General features: G+C 34.1%; 1 protein-coding gene across 2 annotated transcripts in view; it reads left to right on the top strand.

The window, feature by feature from the left end:
* ABCB7 (ATP binding cassette subfamily B member 7) overlaps positions 1–26,829 on the top strand; it is a 124,430-nt gene extending 97,601 nt beyond the window's left edge. For both annotated transcript variants that reach the window (XM_058536208.1, XM_058536207.1), the window contains 12 exons: positions 5,478–5,610; positions 6,489–6,757; positions 7,679–7,767; positions 7,859–7,946; positions 8,822–8,996; positions 9,909–10,066; positions 10,624–10,787; positions 10,946–11,075; positions 14,116–14,287; positions 16,996–17,099; positions 19,142–19,249; positions 25,519–26,829. In XM_058536208.1, the coding sequence (XP_058392191.1) occupies positions 5,478–5,610; positions 6,489–6,757; positions 7,679–7,767; positions 7,859–7,946; positions 8,822–8,996; positions 9,909–10,066; positions 10,624–10,787; positions 10,946–11,075; positions 14,116–14,287; positions 16,996–17,099; positions 19,142–19,249; positions 25,519–25,734 (1,806 nt within the window). In that variant the 3' untranslated portion in view covers positions 25,735–26,829. The remainder of the gene's footprint in view (positions 1–5,477; positions 5,611–6,488; positions 6,758–7,678; positions 7,768–7,858; positions 7,947–8,821; positions 8,997–9,908; positions 10,067–10,623; positions 10,788–10,945; positions 11,076–14,115; positions 14,288–16,995; positions 17,100–19,141; positions 19,250–25,518) is intronic.
* Positions 26,830–27,237: the final 408 nt, after the last annotated feature.

Here is a 27,237-nt window from a genome sequence, read left to right as displayed (position 1 = left end):
GATACTCTCCCCAGCTCATGTTCTTTAGTTTAATCACATCAGCCAAGTCCATTTTGCCATGTAAGGTATCATCTTCACAGGTTCTGGAGATTAGTACATGGAGATTTTAGAGAGCCATTATTCTCTCCACCATAGTTTTATTTATATACACACACACACAGACACATACATATATATATGGATACATTAATAATTATTCATTTATATTGATGTTTATAGTTGTATTGATAATTATTGATTTATTTGGAGTTTGGTCTACCATTTTATTATTTGTTTTCTGCTAGTTTTCCTCTTTATTTTGTTACTTTCTTTTACCTTTCCTACCATCTTTTGTGTTATTTGAACAGGTTTTACAATCCTGTTTTAATTTGTCTGTTGTGCCTTTTAGTCTATCTCTTTGTATAATGTTTTAGTAGTTGCTCTAGGAATTACAGTATTCATATTTAACTTTTCACAGTCTACTTAGTATTTAACTGCTTCAAGTGGAACATAAAAACTTTACTATTCTATAAATCCCTTTACCTTCCCCTTTTATGTTTACAGGTCATCTTATGTATTACATCTATATACATTGAAAACCCCATCAATAAATGATTTAATTTTTGCTTTTTAACCATCAAACATATTTTAAAGAACTTAAGAGAAGAATAGGTTACTATATTTGTACAAATATTTACCATTTCTGTTGCTTTTCCTTTATTCCCCATGTTCCAGGTTTTCTTCTGCTTCCGTTTCCCATGTGTATGAAGAATTTCCAATAGAAGTTCTTCTAGAGCAGGTCGGCTGGTGACTAATTCTTAGTTTTCCTTAATCTGAGACTGTCTTGATATCCCCTTCATTCTCAAAGACTAATTTCGCTGGTTATAGGATTCTAGGTTGACAGTTCTTTTCTTTCACCACTTGAAAAATGTTGTGCCACTCCTGCTGGCCTCCCTGGAAATCTGCTGTGTTTAAATTGTTTTTCCCTTATACGAGATATATTTTTTCTGTCTAGCTGTGTTTAAGATTTTTTCTTTGTCTTTAGTTTTCAGAAGTTTAATTATGATATGTCTTGATGTGAATTTCTTTGAGTTTATTCCTATTTGGAATTGCTCAGCTTCTTGAATCTGTAGGTTTATGTCTTTTGCCAGATTTGGGGAATTTTTAGCCATTATTTCTTTGACTATTTTTTGTAACCTCACACTTTTTCTCCTATTCTTCTGGGACTCTGAAGAAGAGTGATAGATCTTTAATTATAGTCCCATAGGTCCCTGAATCTTGTTTACTTTTTTTTTGTTAGTTTATTTTCTCTCTGTTGTTAATATTCAGTAATTTCTGTTGTTCTGTCTTCAAGTTTACTGATCTTTCCTTTGTCCTCTCCATTCTGCCATGGAGCCCATCCATTCAGTTTTTTTTTTTTTCTTTTTTCACTTCAGTTATTATATTTTTCAGTTCCAAATTTTTCATTTGGTTCTTCTTTATGTACTCTATTTATTTGCTGAAACATTCTATTTTTTGTTGTTTCCAGCATGTTCGTAAATGCTCCTTGAAGCACTTTAATGGTGGCTACTCTGAAATCCTTGTCAGATAGTTCTAACATTTGTGTCTGTTGATTGTATTTTCTTATTCCAGTTGATATCTTAGTAGTTCTTGGTATGATTAGTGATTTTTGGTTGAAACCTAGACATATGAGACTCTGGATCTTATTTAAATCTTCTGTTTAGCAGGCCTCCTGCTCCATTAGGGATGGGGTGCTACCTTATTACTGCAGGTGAGGGTGAAAGTCCAGGTTCTCACCTTGGCCTCCATTGATTCCCAGGGGAAGGGACTCCTCACGACTACTAGGTGGGGTAGGAGTTCAGGCTCCTCACTAGGATGAAAGACAAGCTATAGACTGGGAGAAAATATTTGTAAATCACATATCCAACAAAAGCCTATATCTAGAATATATAAAGAACTCTTAAAACTCAACTGCAAAAAAAAAATCCAAGTTATAAAATGTGCAGAAGACATAAAGAGGATATATGAATGGCAAATAAGCACGTGAAAAGATGTCCAACATCATTGCTGTTAGGGAAACATAAATTAAAACCACAGTGAGGTATCACTATACACCTATTAAAATAGTTTCAAAATAAAAAAAATAATGATGATACCAAATGTTGGTGAGGATACAGAGTTACTGGATCACTCATACTTTACTGGTGGGAATGTAAAATGGTACAACCACTCTCAAAGAGTTATGGCAGTTTCTTAAAAAGTTCAGTGTAGACTTACCATACGACTTAGCAATTGCACTCTTGGACATTTATCCCAGAGAAGTGAGTACTTATGACCGCCTGTATGAAAATGTTCATAACATCTTTATTTGTAATAGCCCAAAACTGGAATATCCAAATTGTCCTTCGGGGTGAATTATTGAATAAATTCTGGTACATCCATGGAATAGTACTCGGTAATAAAAGAAGATGAGCTATTGATACACGCATCATCCTTGATGAACCTCAAATGCATTATGCTGAGTGGAAAAAAAAAGCCCATCTCAAAAGGTTACATAGTATATGATTCCATGTATATAGTATTCTCAAAATGGCTAAACTATAGAGATCAAGAACAGATTAGTGGTTGCCAGGAGACAGGGACTGAGGTGGGGCAAGGTGAGATGAGAGTGAATATAAAGAGATGCCACAAGGGAGTTCTTTTCTGGTGATGGGTTAGTTCTGTATCTTGATTGTGGTGATGGTTACATGGATCCCAACATGGGATAAAATTGTGTAGAGCCATATAGAAGACACACACACAAATACACGTTTAAAAAAGGTGAAAATTGAATGAGTTTTGTAGTCTAGTTAACAGTAATATGCCAATGTACATTTTTGGTTTTGATATTGAGCTGCAGCTATATAAGATGTCATCATTAGGAGATGCTGGGTGAAGGGTTATGAGTCTCTGTACTACTTTTGCAACTTCCTGCGAGTCTATAATTATTTCAAAATAAAAAGTTTTTTAAAAATTTACATTTGTCTGAGATGGCTTAAGTCTAGTTCTGCTGAAGGCAGAATATTAGGGAAAACCAGTATTTACCACCCACCATCCCCAAAATATCACAAGGCCAATGGAACCCACACATATGTACTAATAAAAACTTCTACATATAATATAATCCTTTCCATTTCTTTGGTGTTTTTTCTTTCTTTCTTTTTTAAAATTACTTTTATGGGAAAACTGACAGTAATCAACAGTTATTATTAGAGGTAGTGCTGTGATCTTAGCACTGTGCTAACTGCCCTTTTTCTGCCAATAAAAACACAGGACAGATGACATTCACATTCTTTACGCACTTACAAGGGATGCTCCCAAATTTGACCAAACCCAAACACATTTTCAAGAAAGTAAAATTGCATAACTTTCTTGGTGATACATTAGTTTCAGTCACCACTCACTCTGGCTGTGGCAAAGATATCATGGGCTGTGAGTTATGAGAATTGCATGCTAGCTGTAACTATCACTTTTTCTCCTACTCAAGAAAGTGTCTTGGAATGCAAGTGAAGAGATATGGCCTTATTATATGGAAAACTTGGAATCTACTCAAATTTATTTAAATTACTTGTGCCATACTTTAGAACTATAGCTAGTTTAAACAGCGCATTTGAGGGCATCCATTTTGGAGTGCAAAAAATAATAAAATAACATGGTCCCTGCTTTATAAGGTGCTGATATGGTATACTAGAAAAATTCCGAATTTCAAGTCAGACCTGGATTTTAATCTCAACCCTACTGCTTACCAGACAAGTCATTAAACCTCATGGAACCTGAGTTTCCTCAATTATAGAGATAATACCCATTTCATAGAATCGTTATTTTATTCAGCTCTCACCTTTGTAAAAAGGTACCTAGCGCCATACCCGACTCATATAGCTGTTGTTCACAAAATGTTTGCTTTGCCACAGAAGGTTTCCAGTGAGGTTGAGAAAGCAGTATATCCATGCACATGCACCCACAGACAAAGTGAATGATAAATATATAATAAAAATGGCAAATACTGAGGTGTAAACTATAAAAAAGAGGAGTTGGAAAATGGAAAGTGCCAAATGGGCTGCAGCTTTCAGAGAAGGCATCGTGATGGGAATGGGATTCAAAGTGAATTTTGAAGAATGGAAAGGTAAATTGAGTGGGGAGACGATTTAAAGCAGAAGCAAGAGCCTGAGGTTATATGGTTATATGGGAATCACAAATGAGAAATTTATACTACTTGAAACTTGCTGTTCTATTAGATTATATTTTGGAAGTTAGAAATCTTAAAGTTTTAAGCAATTTACCCCATATAGTTATATTCTTAAAAGTGTCCCAGCATCTGCTGTGTGTTTTAATGATAACTGTTGAATATTAGAGCACCTCCTTGGTTGCTAAGGCACTTGTATACCTGGCTTTGAAAGCTTGATTGTTAAGATTTACATAGCTCCTGTCAGTTGTAGCTTAACTTAGGCTTGTTGACAATAAATTCTTTATGTTTAACAAAGATGAATGACATAATAATGGAACATTAAAAAGAGCTGTGATTTCATTGTTTCTATTAAGCCGCATTGAATTGTTTTCACGTGTTATTAATGTATATGAATTTAATTTCTTCAAAGAAAACTTTCACAGTCTAACCAACTTCCTGTTTCTAAATGATGGTTGGTGTTTTTGATACTATAACTTTGGAGAAAATTTGAAATGTGATTGATTGAATATTTGCCTTAAATATATGAAAGCATTATACCCCTAACTTTCATATTTTTTGGTGTATTCTCATGGAGAAATAGGTTGGTTTTCGAAAGCTTAGTTTGTTATTCAGTGGGTTTTGTTTTGTATGATTTTGGAGCAAAGGAATCTTTTTGTGGGGCAAATAGATCTATCAGTGTTGTTTTTTTTCCCCCCACTGGTGAATCAGCCACAGATACTCGTAATTTATCTGCTTTTGAGATCCTTTTTGCTATATAATTTCAGTTTTACCATTATTTTGGTGAACAAATAATTTTACGTATATTTATTGAATACCTACTATATACAAAGCATTGTACTCAACATGGATGGGACAAGAAGAGGAATATGATACAAACCCTCAAGAATCTAGTAGGAAAGAAAAATATATACACAAATAAGTACAATATAAGGCAGTTTGCTATAAGTGACATGAGATTTTAGGATTTCAGATAACGGAGAGAGCATTTTTGAGTGGATGATCAGGGATGATTTCACGCAGGCAGGAGTATTTGACTAATGCACATAGCTTATAAATGAATATTAACATGGCAGTCAGTGTGAGGTAGGAATCCTGAAATGACAGCTCTCCCAATACCAAAGATTTTATCTTATAAACTGGGAAAATCATTCCAATACTAGTAAATGGTTAATATCTAAACATTCCCATAAATGCTAATTTAAGGTAAATATTTGAACTTTTATAACTAAATATATTACATATGGTGGGTAATTGCTGCTTTTGTGTTTTTTAGGCCATGAATATTGTGGTTCCCTTCATGTTTAAATATGCTGTAGACAGCCTCAACCAGATGTCAGGAAACATGCTGAACCTGAGTGATGCACCAAATACAGTTGCAGCCATGGCAACGGCAGTTCTGATTGGCTGTATGTGTGATTCTTTAATCTGTCTACAGGTGTTGACTTTCTTCTAGAGGGTTTTATCATATTTGAGCAGATGACCTTTTCACCACAAACACAACTTAGCATTTTGGATGTTTATCGTTTTATGTGAGATTTTTTTTTGATATGTCGTTTTTTAAAGTTCTTTTATGATATACTTTTCCAAAAATTCTGTAATAACAGTCTCATTTTCCAAGTCCTAGAAAACAATAACATGAAATAAAACATTAAATTCATAACAACCACTTCTAATAGTTAGGCTCCTTATAAAATACCTTTTCAGTCAGGTTAGTTATTTTATTACTCTTGTTGTTAGCTGTTAAATAGGAAATATCTAAATAATTATATACATGCATTGATGCTTTATTAAATTATATTCAATAGCTATGACATAGATCTACAATTTGAAGAATGGAATATGATGCCTTATGTCCCCATGCATTAGAAAGGACACTTTATGAGACTAAGGAGACTTGAGTTGGGGTATGCTTTAGTCAAGGCACTTGACTTCAGGATCTCAATTTTATCATTTGTTGTTTGGGGGAATTGAATTAGAGCAGAAAACCTCCACAGATACTGTACATTTATCCACAATAAGGCCATATGGACTGCTGTTTTTTAAAACTGTTAGTTGGAAAAAATCTTTCAACATCTGGAATCTATAGGGGAAAACAACGCTGAAAGGGATCCATGGTGGAAAGATTGGTAGTCACTAGGCTAGACGCTTTCTAGGTTTCTTTTAGTGTAAGTCTTCCATGATATATCCATTCATTATACAAACATTTTCTGAGCCCTCACCGGTTTTACACTCCTATGATTCTAATGTTTTTACACCCCATTTTTTCTCTTGAATGTATTGTTAGATGGTGTATCAAGAGCTGGAGCTGCCTTTTTTAATGAAGTTCGAAATGCAGTGTTTGGCAAGGTAGCCCAAAATTCAATCCGAAGAATAGCCAAAAATGTCTTTCTCCATCTTCATAACCTGGATCTGGCTTTCCACCTGAGCAGACAGACAGGAGCTTTATCAAAGGCTATTGACAGAGGGACAAGGGGTATCAGTTTTGTCCTGAGTGCTTTAGTATTTAATCTTCTTCCCATCATGTTTGAGGTGACTCTTGTCAGTGGTGTTTTGGTAAGTAAAACATTTTTCATAACAAGCTTTTATCTTACATTCTCATTAGTAGCTATTTAGTACTTGAAGCTGTTGTGCTATTGCATGTCCATGGTTTGAGAGCAAAATTCCATGGTGCCAGAGGGATTATGCCATTCTTTTTTTTTTTTTTTTTAAGATTATCACTTTATTTTATTTTATTTTTTTGTGAGTAAGATCAGCCCTGTGCTAACATCTGCCAATCCTCCTCTTTTTTTGCTGAGGAAGACTAGCCCTGGGCTAACATCCGTGCCCATCTTCCTCCACTTTATATGGGACGCCGCCACAGCATGGCTTGCCAAGCAGTGCGTCGGTGCGCGCCCGGGGTCCGAACCGGCGAACCCCGGGCCGTTGCAGCGGAGTGAGCGCACTTAACCGCTTGCGCCACCGGGCTGGCCCCAATATGCCATTCTTTTAATTATTTTGCCACAAGCTTCAAAGAACTGTCCAAATTCTTTCTCATGTTGTTATTGTAAAGAGCTATTCAGTTCTACACATAGAGCCATTTAGTGCTTGCAATTTTTTTGTTAGCAGAGATTTTTGTGTATGACTTTGGACTAGTGTGCTCAGATTATCTAGTTTCTATTCACCACTCATAAAATTTTAGGCAATTTCATATTTTATAATTAAAAGTGTATATATATTTTTTATTCCTCTTAAGGCTTATTGTACTATTTTTATCATCATCATTTGACAGTGGTATCAATGTGGCAAGTGCAGTTTGGCTTTTTTCCCTTGTTACTTAAAGTAGATTTTCTAAGGTATTTGAGAAATTATTCGTTTATACAACTTCCACCAACATATTTTTTATTAAAATATTTTGACTGAGATTTGCTGTTGTATAATAAAAACTATTTGACAAGGACAATGACTGTTTCTCATTTCTTCTTTTGCCTTCTCCAGTATTACAGATGTGGTGCCCAGTTTGCATTGGTGACTCTTGGGACACTTGGTGCGTACACAGCATTCACAGTTGCCGTCACACGGTGGAGGTAGGTATTCTCCAGAGGCCAGTCAAGGTTTAGAGATTAATTATGCTTTTATAGCAAACATTTCATGCCTATGCAAATCTTTGTCTTACAGAACTAGATTTAGAATAGAAATGAACAAAGCGGATAATGATGCAGGTAATGCTGCCATAGACTCGCTGCTGAATTATGAAACTGTGAAGGTAATGTGTTTAATTATACTTTCCTCTGCCTTTAACACTGCACTAAGATTTGTTCTGCCATTTAATTTAATAGGTGCTGTAAGTTAGAGCTTCAGATTAGGATAAGATCTCTAGGTGTGATGGAATAATAGTACTTTATTGTTATTCTTTTGTTTAGAAATTGCCCTTTCTTTCCACCTCAGTTTTTGTATGGCATCATCAGAATTTTACCTTCTGAAATAATTTATAAGTGATAAAAGTACAGTTAGCATCTTGACTCAGAATGAACACTAAGCTAATCAAAATGGCATGTAAGTTCTTGATTCTCCCTCAGTGCCTAGCATAGTGCTTTTGATTAATTTTTCATTTATCCGTTCATTTTTTCATTTAACAAATATTACTGAATGCCTCCTGTGTGCAAAGCATTATGCTAAGTCCTGTAGTGGGGGAGGGTGGTAAAAAAATGATTAATATTTAATCCTCGCCCTCCCAGAATTTGCTAATCTACTGGGAGAGTTAAAGTAAGTATGCAGATGACTATACAAGAAGGCATAATGTGGTAGGGGCAATGAGAACTGTCAATTCAGAGTCTCAGGGGATCAAGGGAATGCTTTGTGAAGGAAGTGGCATTGATGGCTTTTTTAGATCTGAGTTTAAATTAACTAGGCATTCAGTAAATGTTTGTGGGATGAATTTTATGAACTTTTCAAATACAGTCCATTATGGAGAACTGTAGGAGTGCCACAATCGAATATATTGAAAGTCAGTTTTTAAAATGGAGTATGCAGTACAAAATTGTATCCATACATGAAGTCTGATGAAGAGGCTACTCATCACTGAAGAGAATAAATTCCAATTATACTTGTATGTAGTTACTATTTTTGTATATTTCCTAGTATTTTAATAATGAAAACTATGAAGCACAAAGATATGATGGATTTTTGAAGACATATGAGACTGCTTCATTGAAAAGTACCTCTACTCTGGCTATGCTGAACTTCGGTCAAAGTGCTATTTTCAGTGTTGGTTTAACAGCTATAATGGTGCTTGCCAGTCAGGGAATTGTGGCAGGTAATGGATCTGCAGTTTTCACATTTATAGATGTTTTATTTAACCTTTATAAATAAAGATTAATGAAAGGAATGTGTATATTAGTCTTAATTATAAAGCATATTCAATAAGGTGCTTTAACATCCTTGGAGTACTTTCCTTTTTGTATCAGAATGTGTTTTCTTGTTTTTTGATAATGTTGTTTTACTTCCTTTTGTTTAACACTACAAGTGTAGCACTAGCTCTCTCATTGATTGAGATTACTGTTTATACATTTTGTAGGGCTACAACCTGATTCTTTCAGGAGTAACTTTTTTTTAGCATCTAATAAAAACAATGTAATTAGTTTAGTTTTTAGTCCAAAGGACTAAAATGCAAGCAATCTTTTTTTAGAATTACTAGTAATCTTTTAATCTTTCTATTAGTTTTTCATTTGCAGAACATTTCAAAAGTAAATAATGTCTCTGCCTCTTTTCTGTAACTTGCCTGCTCAGTTAGGGTTCATTCATTCACTGTGACCTTAATACTTGGTTTACTGTTCCTAATCATGATACATTTGCTCCAATTTTTTGGTATGTACTCTTTTTTAAAATTTCTATTTTACATTCCAAAGAAACTTGCTAGTGTCTTAGGAAGAAAGGAGAGATTTTTAGCCTTCTATTTCTATCCTCACTGAAATCATTTTTTTTTGTATATAATGTGTAGTGTATAAGTGAGCTTTTCCTGTTTGATTTAGCATATATCAAGTTCCATGTATTCCCAAATCATGGATTAAAATGCGTTGAAATTTGAGTAGGCCTAAGAGTCACTGATTATGTACGTTTTGAACTGTATTCCAGAGTAATAGACTATAAACTTCTCTTTCTTAAACTGGAAACATTCAAAATATCTAAAATATCCTTTTTTTTTTCCTTTTGCCAACTGCATATTAAGGTACCCTTACTGTTGGAGATCTAGTAATGGTGAATGGACTGCTTTTTCAGCTTTCATTACCCCTTAACTTTCTGGGAACTGTATATAGAGAAACTAGACAAGCACTCATAGATATGAACACCTTGTTTACTCTACTCAAGGTAGACACCCGAATTAAAGTAAGTAATCTATTTAGTACCTTTTTAGAAGCATGTGAGCATCATCCCATTAATAGGATTATTTTAGGGGAATATTTTTACATCACCATGTTAGCAAACCAATTTCTTTTTTGCAGGAATTGGGACTATCATGTGTATTAAGAGGTTGTTATAGCTTTTACTTATTGTTTAGAAACCTTACAATGTTAGCAAAGAATATTATACATAGAAGCTAAATTTGGCTAACTTGAATTATTTGTACTTGCACTTGATTTACTTTTGCTAATAATGATATAAAATGTGTGATTCCCTCTCCTCACATCCTCGACCTCCTTATTCCCCTGCCCACCATCCCTCAACAACCCCCCCAAAAATATTACCCAGAAATTAAAGCATTCAGGTTAGTGAGAAGTGAAAAAACAAATCTTTAAAAGCATTCTTGGAAGTGGTCTAACTCCACTTATAAACCTCCTCCTTCCCCATTATTTTCCTTTTTCTCTCCGTGAATTAAACAATTGTCTGCATAGCTGTACTCTAGGCAGTGTGTAAAGTGGCTTTTTTTTTCTCTTCCCTACTAGGACAAAGCGATGGTATCTCCCCTTCAGATCACACCACAGACAGCTACGGTGGCCTTTGATAATGTGCATTTTGAATACATTGAGGGGCAGAAAGTCCTTAGTGGAATATCTTTTGAAGTCCCTGCAGGAAAGAAAGTGGCCATTGTAGGAGGTAGTGGGTCAGGGTGGGTAATTTAGTTATTTTTAAAATTCTGCATCGTTGCTTGATGATTCCCAATGTAATATTTTTTCTTTATCATAAGAAAATGATTACTGTGGTTTAAAACAGGGGTTCCCTAATGCCAGTAGGAGCTAAATAACTTTTCCTTGTCTCCAATTTCAGGAAAAGCACAATAGTGAGGCTGTTGTTTCGCTTCTACGAGCCTCAAAAGGGTAACATTTACCTTGCTGGTCAAAATATACAAGATGTGAGTCTGGAAAGCCTTCGGAAGGCAGTGGGAGTGGTACCTCAGGTATTTAAAAAAGGAAAAAACCTATTTGGGGGAAGATTTATTGGGTTGGTGGGTCTTTTACTAGAATAATTTGAATCCAAGGAGTCAATATATGCTAATTAAAGTGTTAGGCCCTGCAGGTCAAATTCTGTTACCAAAAAGACTTAAAAAACATGAGTGGAAAATCTGCATGATGGAAAGCTTTTTTAAGCCTTAGAAAGATAGCATAATATAGAGGAAAGAGCCCAGATTGGATTCAAACAGAACTGGATTCTAACCCCAGCTCTAACCTTTATAAGTTCTGTGGTCTTGGGCCTCAAGTTTCCTCATCTATAAAATAAGGATACCATTTCTCTTATAGGATAGAATTATTATGGATTAGAGATAATATGTGTAAAGCACCAAGTACAATGTCCATCACGTAAATGTTCAGTAAATGAAAACTATTATTGCAATTTTGAATCGTTTTTGACATAGTAAATTTATAAAAATTACAAAGCAGTTTGGCTGCTAACTTCAAGTTTGTATGCCTTGTTCACCACTAACCCCTCAGTATCAAGCACAGTGCCTGACCCATAGTAAGCATTTAACAAGTATTTGCTGAATGACTTTAGGGGGAAAAATAAATTCAGAGTAAGATCTGAGAAAACAAGAAGATAGCCTTATAGGATGTGAGTTTTTCTTATGGTGAAAGCCAATAGAGAGACCTGGGAATTAGTTGCAGCCTAGAATCAGAATCAAATCCCTGGAAGAACTGTAAGAAAGGGATCAGACAGGGATATGTAGCTTGTAAAAAGTCCCCAAGTGATCTGACACATGCCACTGTATCCTGTCCTCCCTTTCACTGGGAATCTCAAATGTTAGTGTGCATGAAGTACCTAGGGAGATTATTGAAATTCCAACTCTCTTTCACGCACTTTAATTCTGGTTTAAGAGGGCAGTTTGGAGCCCAGAAACCTGCATTTTTAAATGTGCCTCCGAGGTGATTCTGATATAGATGATTTGTAGACTATATGTTGGGAAACACTGACCTAAACTGTGTATCAAGTGAACTGAATTCTGGGCTGTGCCTACTTAGGGCTCAGTGTCATCATCCTTGTAACTAGATTCCTGCCATTCTCTTGGGCTATGTAACAATTACCCTCGTCCTTTTGAAAAATGGAACATCTTATTCACTAAGGGAAAATATGTATGGTTAATAAACTAAAGAAAACGTGGTCATCCTCACTGGAGGTCTGAGCAATATAAATTAAATCAACAATGGGATACCATTTTTCACCTGTCAGATTGGCAAGGATTTTAAAATTCATATCTAGTTTGGGCAAGACTGTGTGAAATGGCCAGTCTGTTGTTTTGCCAGTGGAAGTATACAGCTTTCCTGACGAGCAAATTGGTAGTATGTATCAAGAGCCTGAAAAATAGTCATGCCCTTTATTCCAATAATTCTGCCTCTAGGACCTTTTAGTAAGGAAATAAACAGATTTTTATATGCAAAGATGTTCATTACAGCACTATTTATAAGAGCAGAAGTTGTAAACAATATAAATATCCAACGATAAGTAAATGGTTAAATTATCATCATAGGATCAAATGTCATACAGCCATTTATAAATATTGTATTTGTAAAGAATATTGAGTATCATGGAAAAATACTCAGATAAAAAGTTTTTTGAAAAAGAAGATACCAAACGAAATATAATATCCCAATGTTATAATATTAAATGAATACATATAAGTAGAGAAAAGAGATAGGAGATAATACACCAAAATGTTAATAGTAGTTATTGCTGGATGGTGGGATAATGAATTATTTAATTAATTTTTACTTTACCTTTTTTTTCTATTTTTAAAGTTTCCAGTTAGCATTTGTTTGTTAACTTTTTTCTGAATATAAAATATTTAAAAAATAAGTATTTTCTCTTTATAGAACTTTAATCTCATTGGGTTTAAGTACCCTCTCAGTGCAAGAAAAACTTTTGTTAATAGTAGGTATATAAATGATTAAAATAGTGTTTTAAATAATATCTGAAACTATGGGGCTGATTATGATGTTGAAGAAGATCTTAATTAATTAGTATCCTGGTTAATGTGAACTAATAGTTGAAACTAGTACCTTTCAACCATTTGGAGACTGAAAGAAAAGTGGGAGATGGATGCTCACTTTAAGTAAACTAGCTTTAGTGTGCCATGTCAGAATAAGTTGAAATATCAAATGAATGCGTGCAGTGAACTTTCTCCAAAAAAGAAATCTATGATGCATAAATTCTTTGTTTTCTTTAAGTCCAGTTTAAAAGCTTCTAAGAAACATATGAAAACATATTCAACCTCATTAGTAATTAGGGAAATGCTAATTTAAACAAAAAGCACATTTTACTTCTAAAAGTAGCAATAACTAAACCTTATTAATATCAAGTTGCTGAGGATGGAGACCTGGCACCCTCATACAGTATTGGTTGGCATGTATATGTTGCAGCATTTTCTGGAAGACAATGGGCAATACTATCAAAGGATAAATATATGCTTACCTTTTAACTCATCAGTCTACTTCTAGGAATCCTTCTTACAGAAACACACAGGTGCATAAAGTCATATATACAATGATATTTTATCCCAGCATTGATTGTAGTAGCAAAAATTTGGAAACTACATTAGTGTACATCAATAGAGGAATGGATAAATAAATTATGATACATCCTTAGTATCATACAACTGTTAAAAAGAATGAGGCAGGTTTCTCTTACTGACATGAACAATCTCCAGGATATGTTAAGTGAAAGAAGCAATTTGCAAAATAATATATATAGTATGGCCCCACTCGTGTTGGAAAAAACAGTATATGTTTAGGCATGTAAATGCATCGAAAAAAGTCTGAAATGATACACAACAAATTGTTCATGGTGATTAGCTCTGGGAAGGGAAATGGGATTGCAGGGATGAGGGGGGTGATAAAAGGAGTTATCATGTTATCTTCTTATGCCTTTATGCCTTATGCCTTTACTCTTGTTTGAATTTTTTATAATGGACATACATATATATGTATGTATATATAAATCTACTCTAGGATGCTGTCCTCTTCCATAATACCATTTACTACAACCTCTTATATGGAAACATCAATGCTTCACCTGAGGAAGTATATGAAGTGGCAAAATTAGCTGGACTCCATGATGCAATTCTTCGAATGCCACATGGATATGACACCCAAGTAGGGGAACGAGGGCTCAAGCTTTCAGGTAATCAAAGATTTTAGACCCACCCCCAATTGGATACTTCCTTCAAACTTTAATATGTCCAAGCCATTTTCTAAAAAATATAGTGAAATAGTACAAACCTAGTTCTCATCTGGTTGCTTTAGACAAGGTCCCCAGTGTCCTATCCATCACTGTAAACAGTTCAACATACTAGAAGTAACTGTTCTAAAGTCACACAAGTCTTTTTTTTCACTTGCAGCTGCAAATATTATAAGTGCTTAATAGTAAGTTACTGATGTCTGCTCAGATTATTGTTAGCTTATTATCCATAATCCTAATATTAAAGGAAAGCCAAGATCATTATTCACCTGGGAAAGTAGTAAGAGTAGGGAGAAGTAATTCAACAGTAAATAGTGCATCTCCTCATAATTTCCTAGATCATTATGGGATGTTTTCAATACTTGAGACCTCCTTATGCTTGATATACTTAACTACTATATTTTCCTTACAGCCAACTTTATTTTTATGTCATTGGTTCAGTGGTAAAGTAAATTTTGGGGTTTGTACATTTCTATTTAAGTGTTTAATTATGATATTGCTAGATTTATTAATGAATTATCCTAAAATGACTAATTTTTTGGAGGATCCATAAAAATGTTTCTTTGCCCCAAATTATGTGAATTCCGAAAGTATAACGATATCTAATGCCTGAAAGTATTAATGTAACTCATACAAACATACTATATCCTTTACATTTATTCTTTATTGTAGCTTAGTTTGGGGAGGAAATGTATAGACTACGGATGGGGGTAAGGCAAAAAGAGAATGAAGAATGCTCTGCATGAACTTGAATGAATCCCCATTCCTCCTCTTTGCAAACTGGATTCATTTATTCATAACATTGATTAGGTATAGACTGTGTGCAAGCTACTCTGCTAAATTATTTGAGATTTTAAAAGGTGAAACATAAATGGACCTGCTCTCAAGGAATTTGCAGTCTATTAGACTGTTTTGATACAGGTTTAGAAAATGTTAAGCAAAGATTATTTTCAAGTTAAGTTGGTTTGTAGTAGTTATTTGGTCATTACCTGGTAGTATAAGATGCCTGCATCATTCCATTCTACCTTTATACTTTACCATTGCTCTTAATAGGAGTATTTTCCAATTAACTAACCCACCCCAGATTATTTGTCCATTTGGGTAATTCTAGAGATCCCCAGTTCATCACATAGCATAGACTAGCCCTCTCAACACATGACTTTGCATCAGATAGCTATGCTGCATTCCATTTTCCATTTTTTCCCTCTCTGCATGCCTTTGGGGGTAGGAATGGCTAAAGAAATTTTATTCTTACCTAATACCCATTGCCTTATAACCAGACCTCTAAAACGAGCAATTATTATTTAACATCTATGCTAATAATTATGATAGAGAACAAACAAATGTTTCTTCTCCAAGTTCCAAATTCTATCGAATAGAATTGAAACTGGGTTGGTTTCCACTTGAAATTTGGGAGGTATGTCAAAACTAGTCCTTCCTCTGAGTATCTGCTTCTTGTAGGAGCTTTCTGCTGCTGAGTTGCTAGGTGGGTAAGCAGATAGTTCTGGCGTGGTGCCTGCTTTGATAGGAGAATTTGATCTTATGAAATGGGGAGGAGTGTGAATAGCATGAACATGAACTTATTCACTAATAGACATAAGGAGTCCCCTTTATATGTTGAAGATAGTAATTGCAGAGCAAATAAAAATGAAATACTTGGTGTACCAGATAATCAACAGATGGAGCTTGTTTCCTGAAGAGGTTACCGAAGCTGAAAAATGTAAGTTTTTTCAGACTTTTATAAATTAATGGATAATGGACAAGAAAAGAAGCCAAAAGGGGCATATTCATCAAAGAACCATCTTCTATACTTCCAACCATAGTTCTATGTAAGATTGATGACCTTAGACCTACAAAAGTCCTAGAGAAGAAAGAAAGATTACTTTATTTTCACTAGAGTGTATTTAGGAATAAATGTGGGCTTGCACATTGTGGTAGGAAGAGCATTGGACTGGGACTTTGCCAGGTCTAGTCGAGAGTCTGCTGGAACTTGCTTTGTTACCTAGAGCAAATCACTTAACTTTTCTGGGCCTCTGTTTCCTTTGTGTTTTAAAATTGTACTATGCTAGAGATCTATAGCAAATAACTGAAGTGAAATAAGGGGTATCTAGAATGTACCCTTAACACTGAAAAGTACTGTGAAAATAGCTTTCTGTTAAAAAAAAATCCTTGAGTATACTGGCTGAATACTTTTTTATGTTAAGAGATAAATTTAGATATTTATAGTTACATGTCTGTAAGTTTTCAGGTTTCAGATACTGAATTTATTTTTGGCTTTGTTGATTCTCTAATATTGAAATTTTTCTGAATTGCTATTCATTGGGAAGTAATATAAAGTACATATAAAGTAACATATGTAATGAGCATATTTCTGGTGAGAAGAATAATTGTGGAATCAAAGTTGTTACCTCCCCGCCTCATTCTTTTTGCCTGCCATGAAGTAAGAAGCCAGATTTATGTTCCAGGGAATATAATTTGTCAAAGGATGTTATCTATGAACTTAGACTCTTACAATTGAGTAAAATGAACAGTGGTCAGGAGTAGAGGTAAATGTTGAAGGTATTACTTGATGGTTGTAATCAATGAAAATACTAAAAACATAAAGTATGTCTTTATGTATCCTTTCTTAAACTAAAATTTTTCTTTACCAGGAGGAGAAAAGCAAAGAGTAGCAATTGCAAGAGCCATTTTGAAGGACCCCCCAGTCATTCTCTATGATGAAGCCACTTCATCATTAGATTCAATTACTGAAGAGGTAAATGATGATGAAAATACAAAGCTCGTCAATTCCCAATGCTTAACTTTTCTCCCTGAAAGTTTCAGTAAAATGGTTACATTCTTCTGTATTTTGAATGAACTTCAATTGGGGGTACCATAGAGCAAAATACCTAGCCCTTTTTTCCCCATATAGCAAGTGATAATAGTAAGAATGCCAGGTTGCATTGAACTATCGCATTTTTAAGTCCATTTGCAAACATGTCTCCTTTTGGAACTGTGTGACATCTTATGCTCTTGTTGTATTACCCTTGCATTTTATAGAGCTGTAGGAATTGCCTCATCTGCTGACAAAAGGAAGAAGGTTTTAGTCTTTTTGCTGTTGCCACTGAACACTCATTAAAACAGATCGTGTAAATGATTGTGACACAATACATACCAGAAAGCCGTTCACTTATCATGGAGCAGCTTACTGAGGTGCAAGTCAGGCACACACAGCCTGCAGTGCTGCTGTCAATCTATATTCATTTCACAAGTATTGTGAAACACCAAAATGTTGTGACACTGAAGTCATGGTACTACCCAGCAACTACATTAGACTCACAACATGTTTGCATTAAATACAAAAGTCTTAACAGCAGTGATAACTTCATGAGCAAATCCCCTTAATCTAGAACTCAAAATAGACAGATGTTATTTGTCAGTTGCCTCCATTCACCTATGTTTTACTTGACTATAAGTAAAAATCCAGTGTTGAAGGAGAGGCCTAATTTTGGCTTTACAGTATGTATAACATAATATTTGCATATGGAATTAAATTTCAGAGCATATTATTTGATCTGCCATATGTTTAAAACAGTTTAATTTCTAAGTGAATTGTTTAGCATGAGAATTTGTTATATTTAAAGAGAACCTTACACAGGACCAGACCCCATTCGCAGGCAGGGTAGGAATCTGGTTACAAGAACTTTATACCTAAAACTATGTCATCCACATTTACCACAAATTAAAAGTCCTAACAGTCATTATTTGAGTTACATAGCTTTAATATCTCATAGAGCGTTAAGAGCTAGCAGAGACCCTCCCTGAAGGGAATGAATTACCAGAAGATTTGGTATATTTTAATAGACCTTTTTAAAAAGTCTAGGGCACTCGGTAGGATGTCAGAGTTTAAGTTCTTGAGGGTAAGGAAGAGGAGTCCCCACAAATATATTTTTTCTCAGAATTGGCCTTGCACTTGGTTTTCAGTCTGCCCTTCTAAAATTTAAGGTCTTCTTTTCCTGGGTAACAATCTACTCTTAACATTTTATTCCTTTAATAAACACAGTGTTTAGAAATATCTCTAGGGAGCCATTGTCCCCATTCCCCTACACTGCTCTTTCCATCTAGCTAGCTGTACTTAGACCCAGGTTTCCAAGTATAGCTGAATATATAGACAGCTCTCATACTTTACAGGCGGTAAACAAAAATGTACTTTCCGGAATGCATTAAGAAGTCAGAATGCTTTTGAATATGAAGTTTCCTCAAGTTAAACATACAGTTTAGTCTTTAGTCTTTAAACATAACTTTAGTCTTTGTCACCCTTTCTCTCCTCTGAGTTTGAACTAAGGAAAAACAAATGCTCGTATACACTTTGAGTCTCCTATCTCTTGATGTTTTGAATTTCTCTGCATCCTATCACTTGAGTACCTCCTCATTTTATTTTTGCTCTCATTGGGCAGATAAACATCATATCTGGCTATGCTCCTGATATCACTGGATTCATCATTATTATTTGTTTGTCCTTAAGTATAGAAAATATCTACCTTCTCCAGACTATAATTTAAAGAAGTGTTACCTATCTTAAAGATAATATTTTCCATGATAATATGGTCATATTTGCCTTCTCTTTTTGATCAATTTTCTCCTCCTCTTAGTGATTAGATTAGGTCAAATATTTGGTAGTAGTATAAGGTTTATGTAATACAAAATTAATTGGCATTTTATATGTGCCTTTAAGAAATGTATGGTTATTTTAATTTATATTTATCAAATAGATAAATATTTTTTTCCTTCCTACTCTTCTTGTTGTCAAACTTGCAGACTATTCTTGGTGCCATGAGGGATGCGGTCAAACACAGAACTTCTATTTTCATTGCACACAGATTATCAACAGTGGTTGATGCAGATGAAATCATTGTCTTGGACCAGGTAAGAGATTTAACTTTTAAGTTTAGTATTTGAAGAATATTGGCAATTGTTACAAACACAAGCAACTTAAATATTGTTTCTAAAGAAATAAACAGGATTTGTGTTCTTTGAATGAGATTGAATCCTGATAGGATTCCATTTTTACCTCCTTTTGATAGGAAATAATGCCACTTCCAAGCAGGAATAAACTGTATTAACTCACTCTTTATTAAAGTATTAAAAGCAAAGTTAGATCAGGAAAGCATTAAATCCTTATATGATAGAGGCAGATTTTAAAGGGTATATATATAAAATAATTTTTCTGCATTCATTTTTGCTCTGTACAGAATCTTTGCTCAATGTGTTTACTGTGTGTTGTATTTTCTTTTTTGTAATATTTGCACATACCCTTGATGTCTAAAAGAAAATTAGCATAAAATAAAGTGGTCAGTTTCAAACATGGCCATTTTTATTTTATATTTTTCCTCATGGGGAAAGTAAGAAAAAAGACAGCCTGCTTTATCTCTTCTGAGGAAATTACTATAAGAGTGTGCTGTCCAAATGTTCTGAACAAATCAGAGTACCACTATTGTGATTGGTAGATTTGAAAATTGTAATAGTTTTCCTTTTCTCCTCTCTGTGAGGACATCTTTTCCCCACCTCACACTACTTGATTATTTCTAACGTTGTTCAGTTTTTCACCTCCCATTTAGCCTTCTCTATGATTATTTTTCCTTTATAATATATAAACTTTCATTTCTTTATCATTTTGAAAGCGTGAGTACTGGGTGTTAAGAGAGAAGCAGCATTCTCACATACTTTCTATATTGAGTTATTGAGAGAGAATTTTTCACACCACTAAAATTTCTTATATGGTGTTCAGTTCTGTGGTGTATATGTTACTTCCTTTACAAATTACCTGTGCACTTGAGACCCTAGGTCTTTTTGTTGGTTTGTTCATAAATGCTTACATTCATTAGATAATAAACTGATTTTTTCAGTATGATTGTACCAGAATTTCTTAAATGGGAAATTTTGTAAATATACTTTATTATGTCATTGATGCTCAAGAATCTGAAATGAAATCTGCTGTTTTGTGCTTTAAACTAAACTTTCTAATTGTATGTAGTCATGCACATAGAGCCTTTTCTTATAAATATAAAATGTTACAAGTACTTTAGCAGGCATGTGCTTAACTGCTTCATGCCATGAGGTTAACAGTAGCTATATAGTTATATCACAACATTGCCACTTGGAGTTTGGATTATAATTGAAACTAATTTATTAATGATCATAGCACATGTCTCTGAAATCTCTCTATGTTTATAATTTGATGATTCTGTAATTGCTAGTTTATGAAGATCAGAGATTTTCATTTTCTGGTGAAACTAATGTGACCTCATGTGTTCTGTCAGCAGTTTCTTGTAGTATTAAGGTTAAATCTACATAAGAAATAAGAGTTCCCAAGGCCCTTTCTCACCCCTTGAAGCCTGGTGATTACCCCTTCCCAGCCTTGGCAAAAGGCTTGAGGTTTATGTGTCCATAAATTGTGTCAGAGAGGCTCTGGACACAAGAAAACTACCAAGCACATTAACAAAGAGGGGCAGGATTAACTGGAAATCAAATCATAGAGAAGAATAAGACCAGAGACTCTCTTTTGCCACTGGCTCCAAGAACTTTGACAACCAGTTGTTTATTTCTGTCACCACTCCTTCCCTCATCAGCAGATAATTGGAGAATTCCTCTCTGGAGAAAAAAAAGTAGCTCTAGAAAAAAAGATATTCGTATTTGGGTACCCCAACAAAATGACCAGATACCTACATGATCATCCTACAGTGAAACCCAACAGTTGAAAAGCCCACTTCCATGCACACAGAGCTTCTAGTCAGCTTTTTAATGCTCCATTCTTAAGTGTCAGTGGATAGTAAAGGAAGACCTCCAAAACAAGCAGAAAAAAGAAACTCAGTAGAAAATGTAGACAATGCAAAGAGCATAAGAAAACTTAAAAAATATAATTAATATCATCAAAAGTCATGGAAAATATAGCATTTCTAAAATAAGAACAAGTGCTGTTAAGAAAAAATGTAAAGGAGACTTACATGGCATGAGTTCCAGGATATGTTGTTAAATGAAAGAAAGAAAGATGCAAAAGAGTATATAGTATGCTACCTTTTGCAAGGAGGATGGAGAGAAAAAGAACATATGTATTTTTACTTATTTTTGCAAAAAGAAACGCAGGGAGAATAAACTAGAAACTAAAGAAATTGGCTACCTACAGAGTTGGGATAGAAAAGGGGTAGAAGAGATAGGGGAGGGAACAAGACTTTCCTGATTATATTTTTTATATTATTTTGATTTTCGAACCATGCTAATGTTTTTGTATATTCAAAAATTTAAAGATCAGCAAGAATGGGGAAACACAAAAATTGAATACAAACAAAAAGAAGTGAAGATAACTGCATAACAAATTGATAACATAACCATGCAGAAGAAAAATAGAATTAATTCAAGTAACTTTTGAATACGTTACTCTGATTATTTACCCTTAGTGGAATATATTATAAGGACAAAAATAACTCAAAGAAAATTTGAACTTTGTTGTTGGTAGTAGTATGGGAGTAGCTATTTTGTAGCTATTTTGAAACTATTTTGTGTCTATTGTAAGACTGGGCATATGAGTAAATATATTGATGTTGTTGGGAAACAGAGGTCTTACTTGGGAGAAGAAAGATAAAAATATGGAATGGGAGAAGAAGAGGAGGAACTGTATGATGTTATATTGGAACAGAATTATCAATATGAATTCATGATGGAAAAAAAAATTTCCTAACTCTGTTCACTGGAAAGGCCTAGAAGCAACGAAATCCCGGGAGCAATGAGTATACCTAACACCTAGATCTTGGGCACTCTCCGTCACTAAAAATACTAAATACCCTCCGTCACTAAAAGGAGCCAAGACTCCTTGGAGAAATGACTGATTCCAAATCTAGGGTAGGGAAACTAAGGAAGACATATCACAAGGAGACAGGAACTATTTTGAATGGGTTCCCACTGGCCAAATGTGGGATAATTTGAACATCATAAAGAATAAGGATACTAATAAATTACAACACATTGAATAAAAAAACTAATCTATAATTCCATAATAATACTTTAAGAAAAGTTATCTTGGAGAAAGAGAAAGCTCTTTTTTAAAAAGAATGCCAATTAACACATGTAGAAGGAATGACAAATTTAGAAAATTACATTTTACAACCACCATTGTAATAATTGATTCAGGTAAGGATCATCATTGGTTGCTAAATCCGTATGGTGAAAAACTATTGGGGAATAGAATATTCACACAGTTTGAAAGTATAACCCATAGATAACTTATTAATTACAGAGAGAAAAAGTACCTTTAAAATAGAGAAATATGGTAGACACTACCTTAACCAAGTGACCAAACTTAATTGTGGAGCAAATTGACATCATGTACCTCCTGATGTGATGTACTGAGGACACATCATTACCTATATTGTGTTTCTACCAAAAATGTTTAGCCTGGATCTAATAATCAGGAACAACTAGACAAATACAACTTGAAGGCATTCTTTAAAAGACGAGCCTGGACATTTTAGAATAAATGTCAATGTCACACACCCACACAGAGTAGGAAACTTACCAATTCAGTGTATAGATCCTGATTGGATTCTGGATGGAAAAAATATATACAAAGGACATTATTGGGACAATTGATGAAATATGAACGTAGACTAAAAGTTAGATAAATTTCTTGGGTGTGATATAGTTGTATTTCAGTTATGTAGGAGAATGTCCTTGTTTTTAGGAGATACATGCTAATGAAATATTTGGGGGTGAAATGTAATGATGTCTGCAAGTCATTCTCAAATGATTTAGCAAAAAAGAGTGAAAAATTAGAGAGAGGATGAAGTAGGAGAAGGCAAATGTGGAAAAATTAACAGTTGCTAAACTAGGAGAAGCGTGTATAGGTGTTCATTGTTATTAATCTTGCAACATTTCAAAATTAAAAATGGGAGTGGTAAATAAATAAAGGAACAACCAGAGAACAAGAGATTATGGAAATGAAAAATGTCATTGCTGCAATAAAGTCAAGGAAATCTCCAAAGAGTAGAACAAAAAGAGAGAGAAAATAGACAAAAGATAAGAAAATTAGAGGATTAGTCTAAGAGATCCAACATCTGACTAGTTCTAGAAAGAGAGGATAGGAAAAAGGGGAGGAAATTATCAGAGAAATAATACCCCAAAATTGTCCAGAACTTCAGATCATGAGTTTCCTGATTGAAAGGGCCTACCAAGTACCCACCACAATGAATGGGAAGGAAATAAAAACACACCAAGTCACATTATCATAAAATTTCAGAGTTGAGGATAAAGAAAAGAACCTAGGGGCCAGCCCCATGGCCTAGTGGTTAAGTTCAGCACACTCCGCTTCGGCGGCCCAGGTTCACAGGTTCAGATCCCAGGCACAGACCTAAACCACTCATCAGCCATGCTGTGGCAGTGACCCGTACATAAAGTACAGGGAAATTGGCACAAATGTTAGCTCAGGGCTAATCTTCCTCAAGCAAAAAAAGAGGAAGATTGGCAATGGATGTTAGCTGAGGGCGAATCTTCCTCAGCAAAAAAAATAAAAAAAAAAAGAGAGAGAGAACCTAAAAGCTGTGAGAGGAATATCTCTAGGGTCTGGGGGGGGTAGAATTGAACTAATAGATTACCTAATGTAGTTCATTATGATAAAAATAGTGTTCACACAAGTTTTATAATTCTAGAATAAAGTTTAGAGAGAATTACCAATAGTGACATAAACTAAGCACATGATAAAACAAGGCAATTACTAAATCCAAGAAGAATAAAAAATTATATGAGAAAATATCTATAAAATCCTAGTACCTACTTGGCTCAACAGGTAATACTTACATAGTCATAATAAGGTAAACACTGAATATTAACTTAAACAGTGGTGATATAACCAGTGTTATTAGGAGAATGAAGAATGAGACAGGAGGAATGTGGGATAGTATAATAGTATAAGAGTGCTAAATTTCAAATATATATATATACACACACACACAAGTGTGCACGCACACGTATATACGTGTATGTAAACACCAGAAGAAGTAGATATGAATTTGGGGAGTGGAAGGAGATACTTGAGTGGAGAAGGAGGAGGCAAAAGACTGTTCTTTTTGTTATAAGCTTTGTAATATTACTTGACTTTTTAAGGTATTTTTAAGGTATTTGTGCTTTAATACAAATAAAAATAATTTAAAATATATTTTATACATTTTTATTACTGGATAAATTATGTGTGATTTATTTCATTGGTGTTTCCACAAAAATAATCCCATTCTTTCTAATAGATTTTGATGAAGTTTTCATTGAGGATTTTATTTTGTTTGTTTTTGACAGTGGTAGATAGAAAAGTATAAAATATATAATCCATGGGGACTTTGGTGCCTATGACGTGGTCTACACATACCAAGGTTGAGGGCTACATTCTTCAAGATCCAGAGGAATTCAAATAGCTGAGCAAAATAGTTCTTTCTTAGACTGCCCAGCCAGCAATCAAGGGGGCAGCCTTCAATTAACCACTCAGAAGTGGGCACAGACAAATTTCAGTTATTTTGCTTAAGAGTATATCTGTAAAGGTCCTATCACCAGGAGTACCAGTAAAAGTGACAAAATTCCTTTTGTCTCCCAGCATATTTAACAGTAGCTGTCAAGAGACAAATTGTGGATAAGATATTGGAATCTATACCAAATCTATGCAATGTCAAGTTTAATAGCTATTGTTAATAAGAATAACTATTGGAAGAAGTAAACTTTTCATGGAGACATCTTTTTTATTTCAAAATACACATAAGGATTTCAAGATATTTTTAAATCATTTAAATCCTTGTATAAATAACAGTGTTTTTGATTTAAACATTTACTGATTACAGAAAATATCACCTTTAAAAAATTTTCACCCTTTCTGCCCTTCAAAATGAAAAATAAAACATTAAAATTTTATTTCTTCTATGCAAAATGGTTTACGGTATATGGAATTTCAGAGATTTTTGTTTGTTCACTGGACTGATAGCTCTACGGTGAAGAAAACATTCCTACCTCGATTTTTCCCTCTTATACTGTGGATGAGAAATTGGGAGAGGTATTTTAATGAGTGCAAATCCTTCAAAATATTTAGTTAGAAAATATTACATATTTTCAATTATTATGCTAGTTATATAATCTTTCTCTATGTTTCTCTTGTTTTTGCTTTTTAGGGTAAGATAGCTGAACGTGGTACCCACCAGGGTTTGCTTGCTAACTCTGGCAGTATCTATTCAGAAATGTGGCATACACAGAGCAGCCGTGTGCAGAACCATGTTTATCCCAAATGGGATGCAAAGAAAGAAAATGTGTCCAAAGAGGAGGAAAGGAAGAAACTACAAGAAGAAATTGTTAACAGTGTGAAGGGCTGTGGAAACTGTTCCTGCTAAGTCACATGAGACATTTTTTTCCTTTCTTTTTTTTTTTTTTGACTACACATTTGCACTGAAGCAGAATTGTTTTATTAAAAGAAAATCATACATTCCCATTTTCTACAATCCTTCTTTTAGATAAGATTTATTTGAAAGGGGATTTGAATTTTACATCTTTCACAATCTCTTTAATGTATCTATATTTATCCCCAAATTATTTTCTTGTTACTGCCTTAGCTGTGCTCAAAGCATAATTTTTGTTACTATTTTGACTTTACTCCATTTCCATTTTTGAAGCCTGATAGCCATTTGATATCCATAACCAAATGAATCAGATTGGTTTCCAAATTTTTGTAGTTTTTAAAAACTCCCTTATGCTGACAATTTAGATGGAAAGTGTCTGTTTCTTAAAATTAAGAAAAAAGAAAGAAAAGAAGACAGTGTAGGTTCATTGTTTCTCCTCTCCACCCCCCCATTGAAATAATTCAATGATAAATACGTATACTTACATTTTTAAAAGTATTTGCCACTATATACCTTTTGGAGGAAAAACCTTAATTCTCATGTTGGTATGTAGAATGTTCTTCATCACTAACCAACATTATAACTATTTTCTAGTGGTGGGAATTTTATTTTTCCACCAAAATGATGTATTGCTTTTGTTTTGGACCAAAATTTATATATTTCTTTTTAAAGACTTAAAAACCCTGATATAATTTGAAAGTTGCCATATTGGAAGTGATCTAAAAAGCTTAGGGAGTTAATTGCCTTTTCTATTTCCATCTTAAATGCACTGTTTTTACTATCTGAAGTTATACAAGGAAACAACTAAATGGGATGTGTTCATGCACATGCTCACACATATGTATAAGGGAACATCCAATGCATTGTTAGTGACCTTTAGGTAAATAGGAGAGGATTACGTTATGTATACTCTTTAAATGATTAGGACTCTAATCTGTGTTGACACTTCAGAATTACTTTATTACAAGTTCTTCCCTTCTTTTTTCAGTAATTTAATGAGTTCCTTTAAGCTTGACATAACGAGGATGAGCCCAAACAAAATAATCAAGTTTTGCCTGCTAGAAATAATAAAATGTTGGTATGTGTTCACTTAGAATGCTCCTCTCTTTTCCAATTTGAACTTGCTTTAATTTATTTGGTAGTAATCATTCAGTTTGAAAAACTTGGTATCTCATGATTGGCCACATAACTCTATATAATGAGGTTTTATTTCTCATAAAATGTTTTAAAGTATTTATTGGTTTATGGTTTTAATGTGTTTTAAATGATAATTTGGTCTGGGTGAGACTAATGTTTTTTTCTGTTTGGTTTTGTATTGTTGTCATTGGTAGGTGGATATCTAAACTTACCCAACTCGGGTGTCCAGTTTTGTTATATAAAGGCAATTTGATAAATAGCTTGAAGCTAGTATTTCACAGTCTTTGACACCAGAGTAAGTGATGCAGGATCTTACTTTTGAAGTTGGAGTTAACACTAAGATGTATAATCAACTGCAAA

This window comes from Diceros bicornis, chromosome X, assembly GCF_020826845.1.
Source record: "Diceros bicornis minor isolate mBicDic1 chromosome X, mDicBic1.mat.cur, whole genome shotgun sequence".
Classification (NCBI taxonomy): domain Eukaryota; kingdom Metazoa; phylum Chordata; class Mammalia; order Perissodactyla; family Rhinocerotidae; genus Diceros; species Diceros bicornis.
Note: the sequence above shows the minus strand (reverse complement) of the source record. Positions and strands in the feature narration are given on the sequence as shown.